The sequence below is a fragment of the Pholcus phalangioides genome, unplaced genomic scaffold, assembly GCF_987345545.1.
Source record: "Pholcus phalangioides strain wild (caught in Gottingen) unplaced genomic scaffold, Ppha-v1.0 ptg000012l_1, whole genome shotgun sequence".
Lineage (NCBI taxonomy): Eukaryota > Metazoa > Arthropoda > Arachnida > Araneae > Pholcidae > Pholcus > Pholcus phalangioides.
Genome location: NW_028301605.1, coordinates 11,907,713 through 11,926,244, shown reverse-complemented (window position 1 = coordinate 11,926,244; position 18,532 = coordinate 11,907,713). Strand labels below are relative to the sequence as shown.

The 18,532-nt window shown below is 39.8% G+C and overlaps 1 protein-coding gene across 1 annotated transcript; it reads left to right on the top strand.

Annotated features, from left to right (window-relative positions):
- Window positions 1-2,059: 2,059 nt before the first annotated feature.
- Window positions 2,060-9,907, top strand: LOC149079591 (echinoderm microtubule-associated protein-like CG42247). Its single transcript, XM_089240431.1, has 3 exons — window positions 2,060-3,277; window positions 8,068-8,224; window positions 9,792-9,907. The coding sequence occupies exons 1-3, from the start codon at window positions 2,429-2,431 to the stop codon at window positions 9,905-9,907; spliced, it is 1,122 nt and encodes a 373-aa protein (XP_089096557.1). The 5' UTR covers window positions 2,060-2,428.
- The last annotated feature ends 8,625 nt before the right edge of the window (window positions 9,908-18,532 follow it).

The following is an 18,532-nucleotide window of genomic DNA, read 5'->3' as shown; positions in this document are numbered from 1 at the left end:
AAGTATGCCTCGAAGACAGGTGTCTTCAACTATAAGACGCGGTGAGCCAAATTGAAACTTCCCACGAAGCCCGCGAGCCACCAATTCATGTAAATCAATGACATCTTGATACAAAGGTTCTTACCTATAGGTCACAGAAGCCATCTCCCCCACAAAGGGGGAAGGGGCTGACAGGGCTCTAGCCCTGGGGCGCGGGACAGTTCTCATTTTTTTGCTTTTTCACGCTATAAATTAACTACAGAAGAGGCCCGTGAAAAGTCTGACCGGGGGGGGGGTTGGCCTGCAAAAGATCCCAGCCTAGGGGCCCCGCTCCAGGCTGGGAGCGGCCATGGCAGAAGCTTCCAAGAAGGTTCGTATTAATCTACTTACAGTAAAATTTCAATCTTTTAAAAAAAGAGTATGTGACATGTATTTTGCCGGTCATTTCCGTGTGTTTGACTTTCCCAACTTTTTCATGAAATTTCCCTTTTTCCTCTGTTATTTAAATGAAGCTTACTTGAACTTTCAAAATGAAGACTCGAAATTACGATTTTTTTTCATGATATAGCCATAGTTATGATTATAATTTTTCATAATTAATATTATATATAATCATGTAAACATATATTCCTCTCATATATTTGTCAAACATGTGGGTTTTGTGTTTGGTGATTCATATAAATTTTCACACATTGTGGACGATTCTTGATCCCCAAAATATTAGTGATTTTTCAGCAATTTTATCGAGAGTTTTCAACTTTACTTACCTTTGAAAATTTTAATTTTTTAGTCGTAATTTGCAACTTTTAACAATTGGCTAGCAATTGACAATTTTTGGCGATAATTTGTGATGTCCCGTATGAATCCAGATTTTCTATTCTCCGTATTTTTATGGAGTAAAATACGGTCAGCCCATAGGTATTTATTGTGTCGTGTGTACTGATACTTTTCTACCAGAACATTTTTGGTGGACCGCATATGGCCCGCAGGACGTAGTTTTCCCCATCACTACCCTTGCACCATAGAAATAGGTAGATACCCCCTCTTCAGACCCTGGTGCCACAGATACGTGGGTTGCTTTTTCTCACTGTAGAATTTTTCTTTTAGCCTCAGAGAGTTAGCCTCTGACTTGAAGGATTGTGTTAATATTGAGTTAGAAATACGGTGAATATGAACTTTAAGGGCTTTCATCAGAGGGCAGCACTTGTATTAATATGACTTCGAAGTGAAATTGCATCCGGGAAAAGTGTGATTTACTACATAAAGTATCAAAAATTCAGTATCAAAAATTCAAAAACATTTCGAAAGTTTCAAAAAATGAATGTTCGAGTCTGAAAGGTATACAATACATGCGTCATTCTAAGTTTATGGTCCCCCTTCCCCGTGTAATTATAGTTCTATAGTGTTCTCTTCGAATCATTTTTTTTTTTCAACTCAACAGTACTGAAAACATATATTCAATAAATTCAACATCATATAGTTTATATGATGAAAGTAATTTGTATTCCCTGAAATCATTTTCCCTACAGATAAATTTATAATCAATTATAAATATTCTTTCTTCTTCTAAAAAAACCAAGTGTTTTTTTAATAACACATTTTTAAAAACGCATCAACGTAACATTATCGATACTATTCCAGTAAACAACTCACTATCACATTGATTCCTCAAGTTGGTTGCGTGACATCATGCATACATGCATGCATGCATGGCATGGCATCGTGAAGGTGAAAAAGCGGGACGGGGAGGCTACTGCCGTCATTTCGATTATTTTTCCTCCAACTCCCCTTTATAGTAATTCTGCATTTTGCTTCCATGGAAACCGCGTGATTAGTACCTGTTGCCCTTCGAGGATAGCTCCAAACAATTGCGAAAGCTTTAATCACGATTCAACATGCCATGCCTAGTGGCAATCGGACATGCGCAACAGAAAAACAATACCCATTGCAAATTGAGTCTATGAACTGATATTCACCCTCGAAGAATGTAATTTGAACAGTTTCGGATCTTGACGAAGTAAATGGTTTCATGAAGTTCATGAAATATTTATGAAGTTCATGAAATGGTGATACAGAGGTTATTGTTGTAGCAATCGAGCCAGATAAGTAACCCAAGTACACTAGCATCCATGAAGATATCAGATTATTCGTCATCCTAAGACTACGCACCGTAAATGAATGCAATTTAGATAGTTTTGAATCTCGATGAAGTAAATGGTTTCATGAAGTTTATGAGGTGGTGGTGATACAGAGATCATCGTGGGAGCAGCCAGATAAGTAACTGCTGTTATATACAAGGTCATGGATGCTGTTATATACAGCATCCATGAAGATATCAGATTCGTCGGCCTGAGGTTATGCATTGATATTCACTGTAAATGACTACAATTTGGATAGTTTCCAATCTTAACGAAGTAAAAGGCTTCATGAAGTTTATGAAGTTTATGAAATGGTGATACAGAGGTCATCGTGGGAGCAATCGAGCCAGATAAGTAATCCTAGTACGCTCAGCATCCATGAAGACTTCAGATTCATCAGCCTAAGGCCAGTCAATAGCATGAACAGCCAACGTGCCAGCGGCCTGCGCCATTCCAGGTCCCTGTCAACCCTGGATGACAGACAAGCCTACGACGTAAAGATAGGCTACACCAGAAAGAAGATGCCGCCTATCGGCCAGAGCGCGGTGACCGAAAAAGCTAAGGTCGTCACCTTCTACAGGAACGGCGATACGTTCTTTGGAGGTACTAAGGTGTCGTTCCACCCCGACAAGTACCTTAAGACGTTGGGCAGCATCCAGGATTACTTAAGCCAGAGGCTGAAGATACCACAGGGTGTGCGGTACATATTCACGATGAACGGTAGACTCGTCGAAGACATCGACGAACTCGAGGACGGCGCGTCGTACGTCGCGTCCGGAGTGAAGACGTTCCAGGAGATGGATTACGGGAAACTAGCCCGACTCAGGACTAGCGTGGTCACCGCCAAAGTGAACCCGGCTCCACTGAGACCTGAGGATATGAGACTTCTCAGGCCCGTGGTGATCTCCGAAAGGTCCAGGACTGGAAAGAAGCTGACCCCGAGGAAGACGAACAGCCTTCGAGAATCCGGTACGGTATCCTTGCCTGGGTCCAGGGAGAGCTGCGTGATCAGCGTGGTCAATAACTACGACCATAACGTGAAGAGTCGGGTGCTGCTCAATCTGAGGACTAACCAGTCATTCGAAGACGTTCTGGAAGACATGGGACAGTCTGTGAAGATAAAGAAGGCCACCAGGATGCTTACTCCGTGGGGAGACGAGGTGAGTTTATGACTTTGTCCTGCCAATCAAAATATACGATGATAATGCAGAAACTTTACAGCATTTTTAGGATGTCTCAAAATTGACGAACCAATTCGAAAAAAAAAAAAACGAGAAGAGATCGAACTGTATCGCTTGCTGCATTGGGGTTCTTGGGGAAACAGTAAATTTTCAGTCCGCACAAATTTCAAAATTAGTTAAGAACTTCCATAGCAGATGGCGCTGAAATCGGTATAATACTATATTTTCGGAACATCCACCACTCACAGCAATCACACACAGGGCGCAACTGGGGGGGGGGGGAAACAAGTGGAACTGGTGTCCCGGAAGCCGGATCAAAGGAGGTCGCAAATTTCATCCTTTTACCTTTTTTCCAATATTACAAAAGGGGCGCCAAAATGCATGCTTGCTTCGTCTGACGAAGCGTCTAGTTGTGGCCCTGAATCAACACCATCTGTAGCAGAACGCCACCGCGCGAAGTTGGTGACGTCGCTGAAGAAATCCGTCATGCGTCGACCTGTTATATCCAATGGCTATAAGTGAGATTACCTTCTTCAGTGACGTCACGAGCTTCGCGCGGAGGCCTGCTATAGATAGCGTTGCTGCAAACATACTAAAACGTTGTTTTGTTTCAAAACAAAATTCGCAAAGACGAATGTGAATGACTCAGCTAGATGGTCTGAATTGACAGAATTTCGAAGTCGTGACTAGAGACCGGAATTTCAAGCAAACTGCCATAAATGCCTTTTTTGCCAAGTTTTAAACTTTCTTGTAAAATGTTGTTGTTTTTTTCCGTAAATGCCTATTTCGATATTGTTTTATGTTTATTCGATAATCTTAGAGGCCTCATTCTGTATAACTTAGATATTTTTAGTATTCAAAGAACTTCAAACGAATTTTTCTGTTTAAAATCTTCAACTCTTATGCCAGGACTACACTATAAGAGTTTTAAGAAAAGATCTTTTGTAAAACTTGAAAAATACAAGCAATAATCGAATTGATTACAATCGGACGAATGTAATGTAAGATTTAGTGGCTGTTTTTTTTTTCTTCTTTTCAAGTTTCGTAAAAGATCTCTTATCAAACTTTTATAGTGTAATCCGGGCCTTAGGGGCGGTATTCACCTGCATAGGTTAAACTATGGACACAATTTTTTGATAGAAGATCGACACAGATTGGTTAAATTCAGTTTTTTAACCAATCCGTGTCGGTCAATTAATTAAGGGTGCTCGGTCGATTGCCATCAAGATGGAACGGTTTCAGTTCTCGTGTTCCCGCCGACACGTCAATTGCCCTCGCTTATTTTCATCACAGGTTATGAGAAGTTGGGGGAATTGAAACTTCTCAAACATTATTCAAGTAATCATATGTAAAAATTATATGCACTTTGGTCAGAAAATCGAAAGAGCGATTAATATGTTGATACGCGTGAGAGAGAAGAAATTCTGTTATTAGCGTCCTCTGCTGTTTACTTGAAACATTAATTTTTGAACTGATCATATTATAGGAGCATTTATATCTCCTTTTTTGGAAAAAGGATATGTTTTAACCCTTTGTACTCGAGAGGTGACTCTCGATCACCACTCGATTTGACGCGATAATTCGAGCGGTAACGATGTTTATTTAGGTTTGGTTTGGGCAATATCGTTTCGAGTGTATTCAACAGTACATGCGTATAAAACAACTGCCAATCTGTAATCTTAAATACGTTTTTTAGATTTATTGTTATACATGTTTCTTCGCGTTAGTTCGAACTCGACAGTCGTGGCAATAGGAATATTATTTTCGAAGTTACGGAGCCCAATAAGCATGGAATACAATGAAGGAATCAGTTCAAGTGAAGATGAGTTCGATTTTTCGTTGATGAAGAACGAAATTATGTCTATGCATGGACTACTTGACGATAGAAAGGAGAAAAGCAGTGATGAAGATAGCGATGAAGTAAGAGGTGTAAGAAGGTGAAAAATCAGGGTAATAGATAGTGAAAATGACAGTGATTCTGCATAAGAGATCGAAAATTCAGAATGGGTAACGTGCACAGAATCCGCAGAAATACCGCAACGAATACCGTTTGTATCCGGCGAAAGAGCAAGTATCTTCACACATAAAAGAACCATTCGATATTAAGTTATTTATTTATTTATTTATTTGAAGTATAAAGATATATAAAATGTTAAAATATAAAAGTTTTAAACGTTAAATTGCGTGTGAAATCATTTTAAGTTAGCTGTAAGAAATTCACCAAATATATGCGGAAAATCGTCTCGAAATGCTGGTTCGCCCGAGCGAAAAAGGCCTCGAGTGCAAAGGGTTAATATGTGTGACCTACCCGTGCGTTTCTTCAAATTAATAAACTTTAAATTTAGCCCTTCTCTGGAATTTAAGTAATTTTCGTGTCAGATCTACGCTATCTAGGGACAAATCACTACTTCAATTTAAGTGCCAGTACACAAACTTTCTGTGCCAGTGATACTCCATAGACCTAGGCAATGCTGAAAAAAAACCATACACGACCCGGAAAATCCGAGGAATAACTGATCAGGCCGGCCTGTCGAGATTTCTGGATTAGGCCTTAATACCCCCCCCCCCTTCTGCCACACACGCTCTGGAATACCTTTCAGTTCGCTGGTGGGTGATGCACACGACGGACGGTAGTTTGGCTCTTGCCGTTTTTGTAGAGGTAAACAGTGAATTCCTTTAGAAATCACAAGCAGAATATGTTTCAAAGAGTGTGGCTTCAGAAAAAAGGGGACACCTTTTTCCTTCATTAACTTGCTTTCAGAATTGAAGGTTGTCCCTAGAGGTTGCTATTTATCTGAAATGGCTATTTTACCTCACGAGACGCTTACGGTGACATTAAGATTTTCGGCATGACCCCCACGTACTAGATCGGGGGCCCCCCGGACTAATACTACTTTACCACACACCAACTCTGGTCATATACAGGGGTTGGACAAAATAATATGAACACCTGTGAAAAAAAACAGCACTCGAGGGAACCTCTCTTATACTCCCACCCTCTAGCGTGGAAGAGTGCCACCTAGCGGGTGAGAATGCGCACATATCTGTCTAGTCGTAACAGTGATAAAGTTCGGATGCGATATGAAATGTCGATGGTAGTAATAACAGCCTATAGCAAATAGGGAAAGACATCTGCCAAGCATGATAGTGGCCGAAAGTCGAAGATAGCTGATAGACCCAGAAGGGTTTTGAAGCGGATTGTGGCCAGAAAGCACAAGGTAACAGCATCCCAGATACCATCTGAGATTAACACACATCTACGGGAGAAGGTGTATCGACAAAAACTATCCGCCGTGAACTGCATGCAGCAAATATGCAAGGTAGAGCGATTATTCCAAAATCATTGGTGACACCATGCAATGCCTTGAAACGAGAAACATGGTTTCACGAACATAAGAATTGGACACAACAGCAATGTGAGAATGCCATTTGGTCAGGCGAATCGTCGTTCACATTATTCCAGACTAACGGACGTGTTTACGTTTGGAGAACGCCAGCTCAAGCCTGACGTTGATTGTCTCCTTCCTACTGTTAAGCATGGAGGGGGATCAGTGATGCCGCGTCTCGGCTCACTTGTTGTCCTAGATGGGCGGATTAATGCAGCGGTTTATGTCGGTATTCTGGCCGACCATCTTCATCCAATGGTGCAATATTTGTTCCCTGATTCTCGACCTGTGTTCCAAGAAGATAATTCGCCCGTTCACACTGCTGGAATTCTCGGAGACTGACTTGATGAACACCATGATGAACTGCAACACCTCGTGTGGCCCGCTCGGTCCCCTTATCTTTATATAATTTAACCTTTGTTGGGTATTTTGCAGGCCAAAATGCGCAGTAGGTTTCTACCTCCAAAGACACGTTCTGAATTAGTGGCCTTTTTGCAGGAGGAGTGGCTACGTATCCCGGTGACTGTTGTGCATGACTTATATTTGTCCATCCCAAGACGGATACAAGCTGTAATTGATGAAAAAGGAGGGCCAACAGCCTATTAATAAAGATTTTGTCTCATTTCACAGGTATTCATGTTCTTTTGTCCAACCCCTGTATATCACCATACAGCAACTGACTGCAGATTGAGTTACGTTGGAAATGAAAGCGGCATCTATCGGTGGTCGCCTCAGTTTCGGTAGGGAAGAACTTGTCTGCGTTCTGCCTCAGGACCTGACAGTAGTAGCCTTCATGTGTGATCGACGAAAATCGCACCACTCGGCCACATGGGGCCCCTAGGTTAGTTTCTTTGAAGGGCCCCTAAGTCGGACTTTCAACTGGCCCTTCGATAAGGAATTTACAGTATGGAAAAACAGGAAATTGTCCCGGACCCAAACGCTAGTGCCCTGTCAGCTCTTCAACCTTGTGGGGCCCATGGCAACTGACAAAAGCTACGAAGATCTCAAGTTTACAGATATAAACTCTTCCAGAAATTACCGGCTCGTTTTGAATAAACCAGGGCCTCAACCAAACTGAACTGACGCAGTTCTACACACACGGCCAACTGTAAGTTGGGATTGCGCAGTTATTCAGAATCGTTTTTCCATCAGGCCGCCTGAACAATCCGCCAAGTCTGCGCAGTTTTCCGCCGCACACGTTCCGGAAATACTAAAGACCAGGACTGCACAGTTTTCCTCAGAGAATTCCCGGAACTTGTATGGGGGGTCCTTTAAACTTCAAGTCCCACGCTTTATTTTCTAAACAAAAAATATCTAAGTGTAATAAAAATATTAATTCTTTTCTGATGTAGATAATCGATCGAATATTAATTTTTTTAACAGGTGAAAGGTTTCTCGCATATGAGGAATGATCTCTTCGAGGTGGAGACGTTCTACCTCGACTGTGGTGACCTGCACGTACCATCCGATAAAAGAGCCAAACAAATCAGAATGAAGAAACTCCGGCCGAGGAGGTCGAACAGCGCATCGAAAGTCGATGGTCAGTATCGTATAACATCCAGGCAAAATCACATTTCCCAGGAGTTCGCATGCCTAGAATTCATTTCTAGGGTCACGTAAACTTTCCTGATCATTTCTAGCGTTAGACAAGCCTAGAATGCATTTCTAGGATCACGTAAGCTTTCCTAAGCATTTGGAGAAGGAGGCAAGCCTACATTTATAGGTCCATGTGAACCTTAGTGACCAATTCTAGTGGAAACCAAGCATGGAACACATTTCTAGGGTCACGTAAGCGTTTTCTACATATTTATAGCGGAAGACAAAGTTAGAACGCATTCCTTGGGTAACGTGAGCTTTCCTGAGCATTTGGAGAAGGAAGCAAGCCTAAAACTCATTTCTAGAGTCCCGTAAACTTTGGGGAGCATTTCTAGCGAAAGTCAAACCCAGAACACATTTCTAGGTCACGCAAGCTTTCCTCAACCTTTATAGCGATAGACAAGCTTAGAAAGCATTTCTAGGGTCATTCCTAAGTATTTGGAGAAGGATTATTTTAGGAGAGAAAAATTATTTCTTTCAACTGTGGAAAATTTTTTTTCTTTGGTTTTCAATTTTCATTAGTTCTGGAATTATTTCTTTCAATTATTTTTAATTCATCAATTCCGAAATTTTCATTAGTTCCGAGAATTTTGGTCTCATTAGCTAAAAATCACTTTCAGTGCTGAATTTTCATCAATTTGTATGTGCTCATTTACGTTTAATTGCGTGTCTAAAATTTTTTATGTATGGATATTTTATTATTGATCAGCCTGGTCCCCAATGTTCCTTGGTGAATATTTACTTCCAGAACACTCTCCAAGGAAATAATACTTCAACGCGTGTTGTGATTGTTGACGTTCTTCGACCAATATGTGGATTGAAATATTGGGAAGAAAGGCGGCATCTTTGACTTAGGTTGGAAGCTGGAAGGTACTGAACAAGCTTGACGATCATTGCCAATATTATAGTGGCCACACTATTTGACCGTGAATAACCTTCGAACATAATGGGTTAGCCATGACATTAGTATGGCCCTGTATAAAAAGAAGGACCGGGACTTTCCAGCTCAAGGCAAAAGAGCCACTGTCTTTCCCGATTTTCTAATCACTATGACCACACATTGGTCGAGGAACACCAACAGTCACAACACGCGTTGGTACATTAAATTGCTGTGGAAGCAAATATTTACCAAGGAACTATTGAGCCATTCTAGGCCAGTGTGTAGCCAGCCTATGCCGTTGCTGCTTCTTTGCATAAAGGGAAGGCAAATATTAGAAGCAAATTATCGCGAAACACTATTGGGCTAGGCTTGGCACGAGTGCGGCCTGGCTTAACAGGAGGGAATCAACTTCCGGCAATTGCAACTATCAGTGGTCATATTTTTAACATTTGATTGCTGATGGATTGATTTCGTTTAAGACAATGGTAATAATGCTCAAAACCCCTTGAAATGCCGATTGGACTGATTTATCATTTCCCTATAAATAAAAATTAAAAAAATATATATACTTGGTATTGATTACTTAAAATTGTAGCAATTTGTAATTAGTTTTTTTAAATTTACTATCTAGCTTCTGTCGGGAGCAGTCAAAAACCATCACCGCCAACTGATAGAGACGTTCAGCCAATTTTGAAAGTGAGGATTCACGATGGCGACAGCCCAAAGCGTGTCACAGAGTGGAGGTGACATCTGATTGATAGGTAAACACGTAAATTCCGAATTTCTCTCGATACTAAAGCATTAATATTAGTTCATATCTTGCACATATGGGGTGTTTCAGAACGACTGAGAAACCACACACGCTTCCACGTTAACATTCCAACATGTTTCAGTACGACTATTAAACGGAATTACTTCAGAACATCGATTGATAGAAAGAGAGAGAGAGATGGAAGAAGAGCAATATATGTTTTAATGGCAAGCCTGGAGTTTTGAAATAAACCGGTTTGTAATTTTATTTACATTTTTAGCTAATAGGTGGTGCTGTACTTGTATAGTGGGAATTTAAATACTACTTCATCACACACCCGTCCAAATCGCTGTATTCAATTTAATGCCGAAGGAGTCGGTAGAAATGAAGGTGACATCTATTGGTGGTCGTCTCAAGCTCGCTAGGGAAAAGATCTTGTTATCTGTATTCGTCCCGCGGATTGAACCTACAGTCCTGACGGCATTATGGATATGGCATGAATGTTTCGAATTCCAGACTTGCTCAATAAATGTACCGTTTGTTTCATCTTTCTATCATTATTCGTTAGCGATGCCGTTTCAGATGTACAGAGATACTTCCTTTCCGAAACACGCTGTATTTTTTTGAGAAAAAAAAAATCACATCAGTGTTTTCCCCGTTCCATCAATACTCTCAAAATAATAATGACTATTATTATCAAATGATATTCCTGCATAAGTGCATTTATCAATGCATTTTCTATCAAAGCAATTGATTAAACCTCATTTTCTGAGTTGTCTTCTTCAGTATTCACCTTCCGTATTCACCGACATGTTTTAAACTAGTCACACAATTTTTGGATAAGGGCCGTATGGCCGTATTCACCAACACAGTTTAAACTACAATCGCAGGTTAAACGATTAGTGATCGACACGGATAGGTGAAAAATCCTCAATTTAACCAATCCATTTCGATCTTCCAGCCTTTCACCTGCGATTACAGTTTAAACTGTGTAGGTGAATACGATCGTTAGAGATAAACATGGATCGGTGAAAAACTTGAATTTAACCAATCCGTGTCGATCTTTATCAAAAAATTATGACTATAGTTTAAACCATGTCCGTGAATACCGCCCTCAGTGCCTCAACCCGGTGTCTCGGTCATCAAGATTACTAGGAACGACTAACAATTTGCAGGTTACTACACTTTCTTTACTATTTCATAATATTGACGATATAATAATTTTTTTCAAATTGAAATTGAAACGGGAGAAAAACTGTCAGCACATGATGAGGTAATTTATATTGCACTTTTTGAAATTGAATACAAACAAAAACTGCAGTTAATGAAATGGCTATTTTTGATGACAAATTCTCAGACCAGCTTGCCTTGCCTCTCATAAAAATTACATATCGACCTCTTAAAAGTACTATATTTTAACGTGTATAAGGAAAACCCTCTTATTTTTTTGGGTTTAAAATTTTTAAAAAAGTTTGAAAGGTATACAGTCAAATCTCGATAAGTCGAATGTGCAGCGGCCGACAAATAACATAGAGTAATCGTTAGTTCGACTTATTGGAAATCCAAATTTCAGTGTGGGAGAAAAAAATGATTTATTAAAATAACAAATATACTATTTACGAATATCGAATGAGTAGGCCTACTAGAGATGAAGAAATTATCAATTAAGTTATTCTAATTTAATCATACATTTAATTACTGCATGAGAAATATTTGGAAATAAACTAGACGCATATACTGTATTATGGAAATGGACTGGCAGGGCCGGACTGTGGCCGCCGCATTGGACCGCAGAACGAGATGAAAATACTTTGCTTACATTCTAACTTTAATGTTCTTCACATATTTGACTTAACGTTAACAAAGGAAACAGCTTAAAATTCTGTTAAAGTCTAACGACCTTACATGAGTGAGGTTGACAGGGCCCCAACTCGAGACGATTCCTATCACTCTTTGTTTTTTATACTATAAATTCACTACGATAGGGCTAAATGCTAAATTTTCTATTTCTAAAACTAAATTCTATCGCTAAATGCTAAACTCTATCGCTAAATGCTAAACTCTATTGCTAAATGCTAAACTCTACAGCTAAATGCTAAACTCTATTGCTAAATGCTAAACTCTATTGCTAAATGCTAAACTCTACAGCTAAATGCTAAACTCTATTGCTAAATGCTAAATTCCATTGCTAAATGCTGAAATCTATGACTAAATGCTATTTTTTAAATTTGTCTAATTCTCAAAAACTTCGAGTTGATTAAAATTTTAACGCTAAAACGAAAATAGTTCCATAACAAAGTGAAAACTTCGACTTGAACAGATATTCGGGGAATCAGAATTCGACTTATCGCGAATTGACTGTGCATCTGTATATAAAGTATAATACTATCTATGAACAAGAAACCTCTACTATTCTTGGGACATAATTTTTAGCAAAAGGGGGTTCCTTATACACGTTGCGGTACTTAAAAATTGCAGCACCACTGGTTCACCCGATAATCCGAATTATGATTATTTTGACACCCATTTCTTTTTCTGTTTTTAGGTAATGTGACTTTGTGAATTGATTTTAATACATATCCGGAAGACGACGATTCATAGATGTCATGAAGAAATCATTTCGAAGAATGAGGCATCCCATTTCACAAATTTAATCGATCAAACTATTTTATGGACCGAAAGGAAAAAAATCGAATAAATCGTATTTTCTTCTCTTTTTGAATCGATTTTTGAGAGTTCGTGAACTTTTCGTTCTCCTTTTGTTAATTCACTTTTTTTTAGTTGCATAATATTTGTAAATTAAATAGAATTCAGGCAGTTCTAGAAAAAGAGCTAAAACTGTGAAAAATGCTTTGGAATTTTGTCAAAAAGGCACAAATATCTAAATTAATCATTGTGAGCGAATTCCATCGTCAGGATAGACGTCTTTCACTCACCCATCACTGTTCTGAAGTTATTAAAAACAAGCCAAAGGGTGCCTTAGCAAAATTTGCAGGCGTAACACGACCCCTTTTTCTATCAACAACAAACTCATTTTGTATAAATTCACCATACGTCCTACATTACTTTACGCAGCTCCTGCCTGGATGTATATGGTAGAAATCCTAATATTATTGCTCTTGAACGTTTCCTAAACGTATCACTTCTAAGTTTTACCAGGTCCCCCCCCCCCTCCCCGTTCATCATCAATAAGCATACGCGCTGGGGTACCAAGATTAAAACAATCATGGATTATGTCAAAAGGCCCTCCAGGAAATTGCTTTGATTCTTTTCTCAACTCTGATTATGGGCATCTTCGTGAAATCTCCAATTATAATAGCACTGATACTTTTAGACCATAGTTTCCCAAACTTTTTGTTCCATCACCGCCCTCTTCAGAATTTTTTTCTCTCTCATCGCCCCCCGACTCTAGCAAACCCATACGATCCTGTGTTACACTCGTAGATTCTATCGTCCCCTTGGACTATTGCCCACTTTGGGAAACAATGTTTTAGACTTGAGAAGCCTAAAAATTTTCTCGAGATGTCCAGACCAAATGTTCCGGGTCTCTGACATACACCCAATAATACATAACAATATAATGGTATATTGTTAACCATTTTCATTATTTTTATCTACATTAACATATTCATATATATCATTAATTACATCGCTATTAACATTTTGCAACTCCAGCTTTTTACTCATCGTATTATATGACTAATTTCTTCCTTTTGGTGCTCTCAGAATCGATGCACTGTCATTGTAAATACTTCACGACTTACACATATTATATTCTTTACTTAACCTCAAAAGTTGAGTGTAATTGTTAGGAATTATTATTTTCCATCCCCATCATCATATTCATATACATTATTTTAACTACATCCCTATTAACATGTTGCAACTCCAGCATCTGACTCATCGTTTGGTGACTTTCTTGTCATTTATTCATATTACATCATATTATCACATATAATTAGTAATAGCATCAATTTTCATCAAAATATATGATATCCATTAGTTCCTGTGGAAGTGGCTATTAATTCCCGGGGTAAAAAGATGTACTTCCAGCCACATTTCTAAATTTTTCGCCGTCTTACAGATGGTGTGAGAGGACTCTTAAATTGCCATCATCCCAATATTCTTTTATGCCAACCATGGCTTCACAATGGACTACTGCATTTAATTGGAAGAGCGATGATGAAGCGGAGCATGTTAAAATCTCATCTACGGCACCCCAATATACGGATGAAGGTTCAAGGTTCCCTCGTCAAGAAATTTTCCGTGAACCTAGAGACTAGGTACAGAGAGGTATCCGTGTTTTTTCAGCCACCAGGTTAGATATTTTGTCTGTCGTGGCATTTCAATTTATGATATATACGAGGTGATAACTTAATTCCCATTTCAGGATTTTAACTTCGAACCGTAGATTCTAGAGGCATACTTCCAGTTACAAAAGTATCCAAATAAATAACGTGAGCAACACAAATACGTCATTCATATTGCAAGGGATTGTATAGTTTTTGCAATATAAAAATTAACTTTTTATACGGACACCCAGTGCTCTAATTTCCAAATAAAAAGTTACTGCCCTGTCTCTCCTAATGTCAAAAATAGTTCCCTGTTTTAGGTGCAATATTCGCTGAGATATTTGAATTCAAAATCGGAGAGATGTTGGGAAAGGATAGCATAAGTAAGGAAAAGAAGCTTTATCTCAGCGAAAAATTGGGATTTTGAGGGGACAGGCTTTTTCTTCGTTTTTTTTTTTTTTTTTTTCCTCAATGCATTTTCTAATATCTGAATCTTTCATTTTCCATGTGAAATAGTTAAAAACTTTCAGAAATAGAGTTGAAGGTACATGTAAAAAAAGATTTCGAGGTGGACATGCGTTGACCGGGCTCGACTGACAGTAATACTGGAGAACTGGAGAAACCGCGAGTAATACTGATTATGATGACTGGAGCTAAAATTCAGTTCACAACGTGACGGTGTTACGTTAGCATATGCATCCATATCAATTAAAATGTTCGTTACCGAGGCAGAAGACTCACGAAAAAAAAACTTCCTTATAGCCGAAAAATTCGTAAGCCGGGGCGTGCGTACGTTAGCCGAGGTATCAGTGTATTATTAATTTTCATGCTCCACACCGGTTTGAAACCAACAACAAGTTTTGCTTGAAGAATTATAAATAGTTTCGTTTCTATTTGATAGGTGCAACAGGGGTCCTAGATCAACGACGATAGAATATAAGAAGTTAGAAGGCTGAGAAATAAACTTCCTTCGCCTTATAGCGAAAATTCGTTTTCAGTTTGAATAGGCAATTATTTATTTCATTTTATTTTTTGCATATTCATAAGATCCGCAAGTGAAAAATATCCGAGAATTCCCAAAATGTGCAGCCCATTCTTAGAATTGCTTTAGTGAAGAACAATCAGTATTAACCAATTTGAAATTCTTTAGTGACGTAAGTCAAGTGTTTTGCCTGAGCATGTAATCTGTGAATACGGCTTACGTAGTAAAATTTTGCTGAAAAATAAAATTGTTTTTTTCGATGACCAAATGTGTCTAACCAGCGGAGGATGAAAAAAGAAGGAATCATAAATAATAAAAACAACAAGTTTAAAAACACGTGAGAGGAGAACATTGAAGAAGTTTTCGTTTCGGTGGAAAATACGAGAAAATAAATAGTATTGGATTATGTTCGATATGGTTATAAACTGAAGAGCCAAAAAAACTGGTACAGGCATGCGTATGCAAATAAAGAGATATGGAACCAATCAGAGTACGGCGCTGCGGTCGGCAACGCCTATATATAACACAATAAGTGCCTGGCATAGTTGTTAGATCGGTTACTGCTGCTACAATGGCAGGTTATCGAGATTTAAGTGAGTTTGAACGTGGTGTTATAGTCGGCGCACGAGAGATGGGACGTAGCATCTCCGAGGTAGCGATGAAATTTGGATTTTCACGTACGACCATTTCACGAGTGTACCGTGAATATCGGGAATCCGGTAAAAAATTTAATCCATGACATCGCTGTGGCCGGAAAAAGATCATGCAAGAACGGAACCGACGAGAATCATTAAACGTGACAGACGTGCAACCCTTCCGCAAATTGCTGCAGATTTCAATGCTGGGCCATCAAGAAGTGTCAGCGTGCGAACCATTCGACGAAACATCATCGATATGGGCCACTCGTGTACCCTTGATGACTGCACGACACAAAGCTTTACGCCTCGCCTGCGCCCGACAACACCGACATTGGACTATTGAGGACTGGAAACACGTTGCCTGGTCTGACGAGTCTCGGTTCCAATTGCTTCGAGCTGATGGACGTGTACGGGTATGACACAACCTCATGAATCCACGGACCCTACATGTCAACAGGGGACTGTTCAAGCTGGTGGAAGCTCTGTGATGGTATGGGGCGTGTGCAGTTGGCGTGATATGGGACCCCTGATGCGTCTAGATACGACTCTGGCAGGTGACAGGTACGTAAGCATCCTGTCTGATCACCTGCACCCATTCATGTCCGTTGTGCATTCCGACGGACTTTGACAATTTCAGCAGGACAATGCGACACCCCACACGTCCAGAATTGCTACAAAGTGGCTCCAGGAACACTCTTCTGACTTTAGACACTTCCGCTGGCCACCTAAATCCCCAGACATGAACATTATTGAACATATCTGGGATGCCTTGCAACATGCTGTTCAGAAGAGATCTCCATCCTCCTCTTACTCCTACGGATTTATGGACAGCCCTGCAGGATTCACGGTGTCAATTACCTCCAGCACTACTTCAGACATTAGTCGAGTCCATGCCGCATCGTGTTGCGGCACTTCTGCGTGCTCGCGGGGGGGGGGGGGACCCTACACGATATTAGGCAGGTGAACCAGTTTTTTTGGCTCTTCAGTGTATATTCTAACCGTTTGATCAGATTCTTAACCCCTTCCTGCTAATCAGAACATGGCTCACCGCTCTGTCTCAACGAAGAGATATAAGCAGGTGGTCAAAGACCTGGGCCATGCTAACAAAAAATCCTTAACCAGGTTCCCACGGATCACTTAAGTAGTCAACAATTTGAAGTCATTGTTGCTATAGTTACCGAAATACAAAAAAAAAATGAATCCGAAAAAAGTCCAAAACACAACTCGTTTTCTTTTTTTTTCGAAAATTCCAATTCTGCGCGGGGGATGGGTTTTCTGTGGTTTTCACCTTCGAGACACGAATGCGAGCAGATTTTTTCGCTTTTAAAAAAATGTCGAAACAGAGAGCTAACCAAACCGCTACAAAATATTTAATCATCACACTTCACTCACAACTTCCTCATTTTGATCATTTTTGTCGCACCATTTTTGACGTCATTTTCTGCACACAAGGGCAAATTAACAATTTATTGCCGATTTCGAACGGCTGGCTTGTTTTTATACTCATTGAGAGGTTGGTGCGCTAACCCTTCGATGGGGAACTCCCTGCGGCAGCAATTTTTTCTGCGGTCATGTCGCCGTTTCTGTTGTACCCCTGTGTCAGGAAAGTTATCTGACAAGGACGAACCGGGTATCGAATTCGCGACACCTCTAAACATCCTTTGATATTTCTTTCAGGTGAGTATCTTATCCACCCGGGCTACGGCGCCCACTCACAGTTTCAAATATAGATTGCAACACTAAAAAAATTCACGCACAACACTATAGACGCACTGACGGCCATATTCACCAACACAGTTTAAACTGCAACCGCAGGTGATTGAAGATCGAAACAGATTGGATTGAGGATTTTAACCTATCCGTCTCGTTCGATAATCGTTTAACCAGAGATTGTAGTTTAAACTGTGTTGGTGAATACGGCCGTCAGACTGTTAGGTACACATGCACTCCTCCGGCCCAACTCACTCGGTAGTAAATTGCCCATGGTGAGAGACAGTAGTCGGTTTCTGATGAAGGATCAGTATTGACCCCTACACGTTCTCCATTTAATAAATCGGCGATAAATATGCCTAACCTAACCGCACGTTAGAAAAACGAAGAAGGGGGCAAAAGAACAAAACAATAAGAAAAGTTTTTTTAGAGTCCTCTTTTCACGCTCACCCTACGTGTTCTCTTTCGCTCTTACGTGTATATAATAGAAAGATACATAATATGGGCGGGGGAAAACAATTCTTCCGTAGATAATAGGATTGCTATAAAGCATCGCGATGGTCAAGAGAGAGGAAAGAAAACACAAAGAACTTGTTTCAATTTATTCCACCGGAGTTTGGACGTAATATTACGTCCGGGATCGTAAAAAGGTTAATAAAACTTCTCGAATAAATCAGCCATCAAAAATGCGGTGAAAATTATATTTAATTGCAATGAGCATAACACACCTGATTTTTTACTTTTCTTTAGTAAAGTTAGCGCCTTCTATTGGCTGAACAGAGAACAAGAATAAAATAATTCAATCTACTTATTGCCGCAAGGGGCCCCGGCACACTCTGAGAAAATATCCGCTCAATCAGTCAGTCAGTCAGTAATATTCGATTTTCTCAACACACGCCTCTTTTATGCAAGCATACACACACACACACAAGCAAAGCTGCATTAAGAGTCTTTCAAGCGGCTTTACACACAAATGTCCTATTTCCGAGGGACTGGGGG

Excerpts from the sequence above, each read along its gene's own strand:
- LOC149079591 (XM_089240431.1), top strand. The coding sequence starts at position 2,429 with ATGGTGATACAGAGGTCATCGTGGGAGCAATCGAGCCAGATAAGTAAT. Across the intron at positions 3,278-8,067 it reads TTACTCCGTGGGGAGACGAG|GTGAAAGGTTTCTCGCATAT; the intron begins GTGAGTTTATGA and ends TTTTTTTAACAG. Across the intron at positions 8,225-9,791 it reads CAGCGCATCGAAAGTCGATG|CTTCTGTCGGGAGCAGTCAA; the intron begins GTCAGTATCGTA and ends TTTACTATCTAG.